General features: G+C 43.1%; 1 protein-coding gene across 1 annotated transcript; it reads right to left on the bottom strand.

The window, feature by feature from the left end:
* Window positions 1–3245: 3245 nt before the first annotated feature.
* kctd12b (potassium channel tetramerisation domain containing 12b) lies at window positions 3246–6822 on the bottom strand. Its single transcript, XM_010736220.3, has one exon. It carries the CDS (start codon window positions 6043–6045, stop codon window positions 5194–5196), a length of 852 nt encoding a protein of 283 aa, XP_010734522.1. The 5' UTR covers window positions 6046–6822; the 3' UTR covers window positions 3246–5193.
* Window positions 6823–10198: the final 3376 nt, after the last annotated feature.

The following is a 10198-nucleotide window of genomic DNA, read 5'->3' as shown; positions in this document are numbered from 1 at the left end:
AATGCCTGCCTCACTATAAATAACCCAACACACAATGAGATAAAGATGCCCCGAGCCAGCGCTACTGTACTCTGTGCATATGGGCTTACATGGCAGTGTGGGCGAACAGTGTTGTCGTCAAGGACAAACACAGCAGGGCTTGAGCTCATGTGCATATACATGTGCAAATGGACAAAAGCGTGCAAAGCTCTTGGTCGATGTTAACACATAAGATATGCACCATCCCTTCGCACATATACGTTACATACTGATGGAGAAAGCAGTGGTGGGCCTCAGGCTGCCGAGCGCTCTCTCTGGTTTGCCACTACGTCCTTCTATTGGTCGACACTACTTGGAGGTAATTAGCAGCACTGATGCTTCTCTGTATTAACGTGGACTTTTCCGTTATTGCTGTCAAGAGAGGGTGGTGAGGCAAATGGCTTGTTTGCCTGCTAATGCGTTTTTAACTGATGACAAAGAAGAGTGAAAAAAAAAGGAAAACCAATTAGATCTAAAGCCTCACAGCTCCCAAGTCATTAGCGTCACACAGGAGGTCTGTTGCTTGTCTTCTCCTAGCAACCTCCCTCCCTCTGTGCATATGTGCGTCTGTGTTTGTGTCAGTGCCCGTTTGGAGATGCCAACTGCCTGCTCAGCATATTTGCTAGACAGGGTGCCCGCCTAGTTCATTGCCCCCCTGCCTAGTTCATTGCCCTCCTTCCATATCAACACAGCGCTGACCCATCCATAAACATCATAAACTCATCCAACCCGTCCTTCAAACCTCCACGTAAGCACAAACATGAGGGCAAAATCAAAACAGAGCCAAAATTTTACTGGCACGCAGACCCGAAAGTAGACAAGGTTTGAAGGGCTGAGACAACTTAAACAAACACAGAGGGTTACAGCTGAATGAGTAGCAACAGCAGCACTCAGACAACATTTGATAGTACATTCAGTCTAAGATGTAGAGAAAATGAGTCATAGTGTTGCTCTGTGTTGTCACTCTAAAGCGTGTGGTATGTCTATTCATAAAAGAGGATCTAGTCTGGTAACCTAGGCCGGTTGGAGTCAGCTTGTGGTATTTTCCGTCTTATTATAAAGATAAGACGGAAAATACCATTTTTTTTCTCTGTTGGAAAAAATCAGTTCTTTTGTCGTAATCATACTACGGATCAATATTAATCCCAAACATCCTGTGAATCTATGTCTGGTGTAACCGAATCTCTCTGTGAGTGTTGACAGAGCAGACGGGCCACAGAGGAGCACATTACAACACGGCCCAGTGAGGGCTTTGTTTGTCAGGGCAATACGGCACCTCTCCGAAATAACAGGACACTTCATGCTGGAGTTGCTCAGGAAGACAGATAAGACGGGAACACCAAATCCTTCCCACTTAAATACTATCCCAGTTTCATCTCGTTTCCACCAGGTTATCTGTCTCGCTGTCTCTCCGCTTCCTTGCCCCATTTTCCACCCCCTTTTTTTCCTTTTTGACGTACATCCGTTCCTGTTCTCCTTCTGCTCTCTTCCTTTATTTTCTTTTTTTTCTTCTTTTTACTAATGGGGGAAGCCTTGACCCAGCTGGCTATAAGACAAGGGGATCATTCTAAGAGGGGAAATCAGACCGAGCCAAGGCATGTTGCCATGTAGAACCGCCTACGGTAACAATAGCACCACAGGAACACAACATGGGTCAAATCACTGCCTCAAGGTAGAGGGAACAGTCTGTACTTTAAGGGCCACGTTTCTTTATGCTTTCGTGCATTTAGTTTAATAATGAGTTACACACTGGGAAATAGTTTGAACTTCAAACTATATAGTAGAAATATGAATAAAATGAAATAAAGGTTTTGATTAAGTTCTGAGCTGTGTGATAAGCAAATTATGTCGTCTGCTAAAAGACAGAGAAGCAAAACGTTCATGTTAAAATATGTTTATTGTAACGCTCTGGATTAAACAGGCATATCACTATGGCGACACAACTACAACCTGCTTCTTGTATGGCGAACGAGCGGACATGCTACACTTTTTTTAGCCACAAGTTTCACAACAGAGCATTTACAAAGGGAAAGAAAAATAAACCCATGCAACATTTCATCACAGCCTGGCCCGTGGACCTTGCTGCTACTGCTGCTGCTGCTGCTGCTGTTGTTGAATGCCGGGGTGTCAACACTTCTCACACATTTACTGTTGAATGTTGAGTCTCAAGGCAACTTATGGAGGTATACAGTAAGAGTGGTTTGGTACACTGGTGCCTGAAATTTCACACATGAGGCGTACCTCTCCATGCTTGTGCTAATGACTGACCTTGGCGCTCCCATGTTGGTGTGCCGGAGGACACAGGAATGCTGTCTGCGACTGTGTTTGTCTAGGCTGAAGAGACACTGCAGACGCGGTACCGTCCCCTTTCTGAGAATTCATCATGCATTCCAGACCACAACAAAAAATTCATCTTTTTTTCCAGGAAGGGAGCCACATAAATGTTTTAACAGTTTTTGTGAAGCTCATCAGCTATGCTTTTATCTAGGCCATGCTGAAATCAGGGTTTAAAGGTCTTCTACTAAGGTAATTAACATGGGATAATCTCCAGATAAAACTACTAAATTGAGTCGGAGTTTATAAAACAACATGTGACTATCTTACTTACATAAACATAACCCTTGTTGTGATCAAGTGGAAATTATGCCCACTTTTGTATCTGTGGGTGTGCACGATAAAAAAATATGTTTTTATTGGCAAGAGACTAAAGACATCTCTAATTTTTTTGAAGCCTATACAGCTACAGTATTTCACAGTCCTGGATTTGAGGCAAAGTCTGTCTCAAGATTTTTACTGTAAGTAGTAATTAGGTCATTTATTGGGTACAAAGTGAGGGTTTTGTACCCTGCTTTAACAGAGCCTGTTATCTATGCATGTCCTCATTTCTTTCCTGCTCTGTTTTCTGGTCAACTGATCGATATAAAAAACAAAATAGGAAAAAAAAACATGGGGGAAAAAAGTGTAAAAGCAGACTGGAGGATAACAGAGAGGTGGTGCCTGAGGTTTAATATGAAGTAGAGTTTATGTTCATGGACATTTCCTTTAATGGGAAATGGTGATATGAAAAATTTGGATTGGTTTACTCGTGATTGAGTTGTATTGTCAGTGAGAATTATAAATTGAAGCCGCAGTAATATAAGTGCCTGCACCACTTTTGTCATGGTTTCTACTGGATGCCATTCAGTGCAAAGAAAACAGTTTGTCATGAATGGAAAATACAACTCGAATAGAAAGAAAACATCTTTTTATTTGACAAATCAATTTGCTTTTGAGGAACACTTTTAATTTCAGTGTCGTCTACGCCTGCAGCGTCACACTGCAGCAGGTCTAACATATTGACTCAGATGTCAACAGCACTTCATCACACTGAAACACAACATTGCGGTTTCTAGACATTTCAGAATACATTTATTGTCACTGTCAGACGTTCTGCCAAAACTACAATTTGACACCTTCCAGCTCAGGAGAAAATCCTGCACTATACTGCTTCGATGGCTGTTTCTCGACTGAAAATCCACTTTATATTCAACGTCTTATTCATCAAACTTACTACAGCATCTGCATTTTGGGATATTCCCCAACCTGTGTCTGCGTTTTTCATGTCATCAGCTGGATCTTTTGTTGCTGTATTTAAGGGCCTTCAGTTTGTTATTTAGTCTGAGGTATATGATGTGCAGACCTGTCCTGAGGCTGTATCTGAAAATCTTTCTTAACTGGCTTCTTAATAATAACTTAAGTTATACCCACTCACTATAATCTGCCCTCTCTTTGCCCTTGCTACTGTGCTGAGAAAACATTGGGCTCTGGATGGCTATAGCGTAATCCTACCCACCATTTTTTTTTATGGGTATTCACTTACAATAAGTGGGCGATATCATCAAATATGCAACAGTTTCAACTAATACTGAACTGAGTATTAAGAATAACGTTATTGTTTACAGAACACTCAGACCGTGATCCGCTAAGGTGACTACCACTTTTTTTTGTTCTTTTTTTTTTTTTTTGGGTCGTGGTATAAGCCTGTCCCAAGTAATGTTTCACTGTAAAAGTGCTCTTAAATATGTAACAGAGCAATGAGAAATGTCAAAGAAGCACAATGAGCAAAACAATAAGAGCAGTGGGGTGCGAGTGATGTAATACCTTGCGTCTCCTCTGCCCTCCCACTGTGGGTGATTAAAATACTGAAAGCTCCCTTGCACAATCAATACACACACTTCATCTGGCAAACCTTTTCTCCTTTGCGTCTAGGAGATCTTTTGATATTTGAGCTTTCATCTTTTTTTTTTCTTTTTTTTTTTTAATCTAAGCCTGTTGCTTGTTCATTTGCCACACAAACAGCACCTTGTTGAAAAGGAAAACTCCACACACCTCCGACTTCCTCTGTGCATGTGGCTGTATTATCATAACCTTCATTCATTCATAACAACAGCTTGAACAGATAAACTACTATATGGCACATTTCCAACCACATGGTACTGGACACATTTGATAAAAACTGAAGGAAATTAGATTTTTGTGTTACACTTGTTTCTTGTGCTTGGGCTGCTCACGTCCCTCAAGGCTGATAAGATGTCCAATTATTTGGTAATTTAGTTCAGAGGAGCAGGAGAGAGTCCGATCTGCAGGCAAAGTATAGCACTGTACATCACGGCCACTCTTTAAAGCCCTTTCCCTTTATGCCCTTATGACTGGTTCAATAGTCATATAGACACACTGGGCGCTTATTTAATAAAATTAGCTCTTGGATACAGTATTGTGCTTCACCAAGGCAGATGCAATATATAGAGTACAAAAAGGGGGAAATAGTACATAGAAGGTATCAGTCTCTGCAGGAAAGGCTGTTGGGTTGCTGTAGTTGAGGACTGTGGACTACAACTATGCAAGGGCAAAAACTGGACCTGAGGATGTAGGGGGAATGGATCTTGGGGTTGAAGGGGGGGATGGGGGTTCTGCAGATTCAACCTGCAGAGAAAGTATGAAGAGTCAAAGCAGCTGCTGGGTACTGTTCATGGGAAAAAAGCTGGAGGCCGCAGAGAGAGATGGAAGAGCACAACATCTACGGTACATCTACTGGTGAAGGAGCCATCAGAGAAAAGGACAGGATGGCTGGAGGAGATTGGGAGGGGGGCACTTGGAGACAGGGTGCAGGACCGGGGGGGAACAAAGCCGTTAGTCTCACTCACGGTAGAACACATATTCAGTGTAGCTGGTCCAGATCTTGTCGTCCGTCTGCTCATGGGCAAAGGCGCAGGTTCCTGTGGAATTGCAGGCCACCATGTGGAATCCTGCATCAGCCAACTTGTCAAAAGCCTGCTCCAGAAAGGTGAACTTGAGATAGTAGCGGGATGTGTAGCGCTCAGGGGGGCGGTCAGGGTCACGGCTCTCGTTCAGTGTCTCCCCAAACACCTCTTTGGCCAGCGAGGTCTTCCCACACACCATGATCCTTGCCACCCGGCGGAATTTGGCGTCGGTGTGGCTGTCACGGCCCAGAGTGTAAGAACCTCGGTAGCCAATAGTGATGAACCCGGACCGTTTGCTGTCCATGGCGCTGGGCACAAGACTGGCACAGGCAGCGGCTGCAGCACCCAGGGAGCTGAGGTTACGGGCTGTGTCAATCCCAGGTGAGGAGTCCTCTGGGTCACTTTGACATCCCTCGTCGCCAAGGGAGTTCTGCTTGCTGATTTTGGGCGCCAGTAGCTTGACAAGTTCAGGCAGGTTGAAGAACTCAGCCTCCCTCTGCAGACGCCCACGCTCAGGGAAGTGGTCTGGAAGGACCAGCTGCTGGTCCCGCATGTAGTCCAGGATGTAACGGAACAGGAAACCATCACGGTCCACAAAGAAGCGACCCTTGGTGTCCCTGGCCAATCCTTTGGCTGACTTTCGAGTGAACATCTCCCCTAAGAGAGAGTCTGGCACACTTGTGAGGGTAGAATAGCGGGTTATGTACACCTGCCCACCAACATTTAGCTCTATAATCTCTGGGAAGGGTACCTCCTCCCCAGATATGCCACTATCCGGTAAAGCCATGGCTTACTCCTACCTCACAGGTGCACTTGGATGCAGATTTAAAAACTCTCTGGGTTGTAGTGTAAGTTCAAATAACAGGACTTGAAAAAAGGTTGTTTTTTTTTCCTCAGTAAAACCTTTTCACAGTGGTTGGTGAGGCCTGTTGCCTGTCAAAAGATCGCAGGTCCTGCTGCGGTGGATCGCCTGCGGTAACGGAGTGGCTCAACCGCAGCGCACCAATTGGTATGCGCGCACGGAAAGCTGTCGCGCAACTGTCAGAAGAAAACAGCAACAAACCAGTCACACAAACACACTCTCTATTCTAACTACAGTTTCCCCCCATTGTCCCTAAAACATAGCGCAGAGTATTTCAGAGCAGCGTTGGATGGAGCCACGTCCTTTACGCGCAAATAGATGTGGTATGCTCAGATTGAATTTCTGCTTTTCACGCCAGTTCTCTGAGCAGGAAATACACGATTTGCACATAACTGTCCATAACGACTTCTCTTACTCTAATTTTGGTCGGTTGTCCTGGCGCAAACAGGATCAGGTGGCCCAACTTCAATTAGGCAATCCATAGTTGGAGATATCTGTGGGTCCTACGTAGATGTACATCCACGACGCGAGGGCGATGTTGGTGGCTATGTATGAAAAGGTCTCCGTCGCTTCCATCACCCGGGCTTCACATTTGTGCGAGGTGGTCAGCTACTCTGCTCCTGTCTCGTGTCGGACTGTAACTCTGCTGCAACGTAACGGAGGATACAGCACACATATTCATCCTGGTAAACCACGCCTACCCGCGGTGACGCGCCTACTGCTGTGATCCAGGTCAAAAAAACACATTGTGCCCCTGCGAGCGCAGCGTAGATGGCCAGGTCCTTTATTATTATTATCTGCTCAACATGTGCATGTTTAATATGGTCTGAACATTTCCTCAAAGTTTTATTGGAATAAAGACACAAACGCACAAAATAAAGTCTCATTTCTGGAGTTATTTATACATTTCATAAGAAAAAATGTGAAAAGTAATAAAACATATGTCCCAACATCCATTCGTGCATATATATTTATGTATATATATACATATATGCACACTGTATATATTTTTATGTGCTCATTCAACTAAATAAACAATGACCCAAGAACAAAATAATAGCAGCCTACTACCAACAGCAATCTTATTTTTCTGGAGTCTCATTAAAACCCCACCACTGATACAGGAATGGATATGCATTTAATTTATGCATTTCTTTTTGATGCATTTCTTTTTGGGAACACTCTCAGTGATCAGACAGCCAGTGTCTCTCAGAAGGATGGGATAACAGTGACATCTAGTGAATACTCAAGAGGAAATGTTTTTTTGTTTTTTTTGTTGCAGAACATTAAAAATTGTTGGTCCTCTGTGAGAGTTGAAGTATTGGTATTCTGCATTATTTAGCATTATAGCTGAGTTATAAATATTTAGAGTAGTTGAATGTTTGATCTTCGCTTCAGAGTTTTATGCAAGAAAGTTGCTTTCACATCCATGTGCTCACCTTTAAATCTGAGCTTCAAGGCCCAGTGTGTAAGATTTTAGGGGGCTCTATTTACAGAATGTATTATATATATTTCATTGGTGTTTTTCATTTTGGCTTTATCTTAGAATGAGCCTTTTTATACACGTGGGTTCTCTTCCATGGAGTCTGCGACATTTCTACCCCATTTTTCAACAGTAGCCACCATAGATTCTCCACACTAGGAAGGAGAAGATGAAATAAGAGGGTTACGATCTGCAACAATACTGCTAGATGCCATTAAAATCTACACACTGGATCTGTAGCAGTCCTGTCTTGGTCCAATATGCAACCTTTAGAAGTGTGACATGGATACCTGAAGCCTTGGGCACACACACATTGAGAATAAACCTTCAGTGAAGTAGAAGACATCTCGTGCTCAGCAGTTTTGACACTTTTGAAATTCAGATTCTTTTCAAGGAGACAGAATTACTTTAACCCCTTATCGCTCAACTCCCATTGAGCATTTATGAGCACTATACGCGTTATAACACACTGTGATGCAGATACAAGCACATGTATTCGTGCTCTGACCTCTCTTATTATGATTGGATGTCGGTGTACAAACAGATAATGAATGACAGTATAGTAATGGATCTGTTGACGTGAACTGAATCACTGTTGCACTTTTGAGGATGAAATCTTCAGCATGAATGTTAATTCTTGACCTTTGAAGTATCAGCTTGACAAAACAACCCCAGCTCAAGATCCACTTACAAGCTTTTGAAAAGATTTTTTTCAGAAAGCTGATGCATCAGATGACATCCTATGTACGCAGAGATGAGTCAGACAAACCTGCACAGTCAACAGGCTGCCTGCTATTTCTGTTTCACGTCTCTCTCTTTTCCTTCTCTTGTGCAGTCCTGCATGCAATCCTTTCTCCAACTAATCAGCAGGTCAATTTCGCCCGATTCCAAACATTCTGGCCCTGATTTCCCAGAGGGCTTAGCAGTCTCCAGCTGGTTTGCAGCACTGCAACTTGGCTGTTGAAAAAGTCTCGATCAGGCGACTCAGGTTATGTGGGCCATCACAGGATCTGGAGGTAACATGCCAGTGTGCTGTCTGCCAGCGAGATAGTCCCAGCTCCATTTGCTGCTCCCTTCACTCCCTGAAATATGCAGGAGCAATATGCCGCGTAACACCAGAAGCCTGTGCAGCCCCAAAAGATAAAAATATCTAAAATAAGCTGCTGCAGTACTCTATCTAAATATTTGGGATTACTGTCAACTTTTAGTACAACGCATGCCATTTAATAAATATTTGTTTGAATTATCTCTTATCTGTATGTGACTTTGAACTTTTACTGGCAGTTTCATCACTGTAATCTCATCCACACCATAGCTCATTGATCCTTAGAAATATAGACAGAACAACCACATCAAATAAATTAGTTTGACCTTCTGCAGCGGCAGGATTATCTGTGTGTGTATGTCGATTCTCATCACAGTGATGGCCTTCAGGGGCTGCTGGGTGTGTCGCGTGTGTTTGATGCTCCACTGGTTCAAAATAGAGAGAAAAGAGGCTTGCGACCCACGGGAGACAGATAGTGGTTCAGGACACTCAGACAGGAAATGGGGGAAAATGGACTTATTGCAATCACTGTTGCTAAATTTGCATGTATTCAGAGAAAAATAGACATGCTACTCATACTGAATTCTTGGATAACACAGTGAGAAAGAGAGGTTACTTAGTGGGGATTTTATGGATACGTCTGCATATTGATCTCAGCGTTCTCAGCGTTTTCTGCTGACAGCTACACCAGTAAGTGATTTATGAGATATTCTGTGAAAATCAACAAAAATGAACAGACTGTTGCGTTTTATTTTCTCAGGTGTTCGCAGTGTCCCATGTGAACCCATCTGCGCAGCCTCATTTCCCTCAGCATGAGGCATCGTACATCTTTCAAGACAGGTTACATGGAAGTGAAACAACACATCACGTTGAAAGAGTCGGACTCCCCGTGCGTCTCGGGGCATAGAGGAAAAATACGCGGTTGTTTATTTAATAATGAGACTGCGTTGGAGTCGAGAGCAGTCAGTCTGACAGATGTACAACTCTATAATGAAATTAAGAAGGACATTTAACCAGGAAGACCAGCAGCCCCCGCGCACCCGCATCATTAATGCAAAGTTTGAAATCGAATCAGTTTATTCCACTTTCCTCCTGCCTCAGTTAGTGTTTTTCCTCTCTCTGTCTATAGTCACCCCCGAATCGTTTAATCAACCTGCTTTTCTCTGAGGCCACCCCCAAACTAATCACTATAAATAAATAAATAATCCACACAACTTTGACAAATATGGCTCCACACTCATCATCTCGCATATTGATCTTCCCCTCTTGGCTACTACCAGTTCTTAAGTTTGTGGTCTCAAATTGCTGCGAGTACATCAGTGAAATGACCAAAATGTTTAAAGTTTAAAACAAATAAGAGTTTAGTTTCTAAATTGAGAGCTGCTGTAAAAAGCCCCCACAAGCCACATTATCAATTATCAGGCAGACAGGCTTTGTTCACAGAAGACATTTTGACATTTCACAGTAGGAAAAGCACAGGTGTTAATAATAAAATGAATACACCTTTTTTTACAGCAGCCATTTGGATATGAACTCTTCAGATCGACGCA

This window comes from Larimichthys crocea, chromosome I (assembly GCF_000972845.2).
Source record: "Larimichthys crocea isolate SSNF chromosome I, L_crocea_2.0, whole genome shotgun sequence".
In the NCBI taxonomy this organism is placed as follows: Eukaryota; Metazoa; Chordata; class Actinopteri; family Sciaenidae; genus Larimichthys; species Larimichthys crocea.
This window is presented reverse-complemented; position numbering and strand designations above follow the sequence as displayed.

Coding starts and splice junctions, on each gene's coding strand:
- kctd12b (XM_010736220.3), bottom strand. CDS start 6,045: ATGGCTTTACCGGATAGTGGCATATCTGGGGAGGAGGTACCCTTCCCA.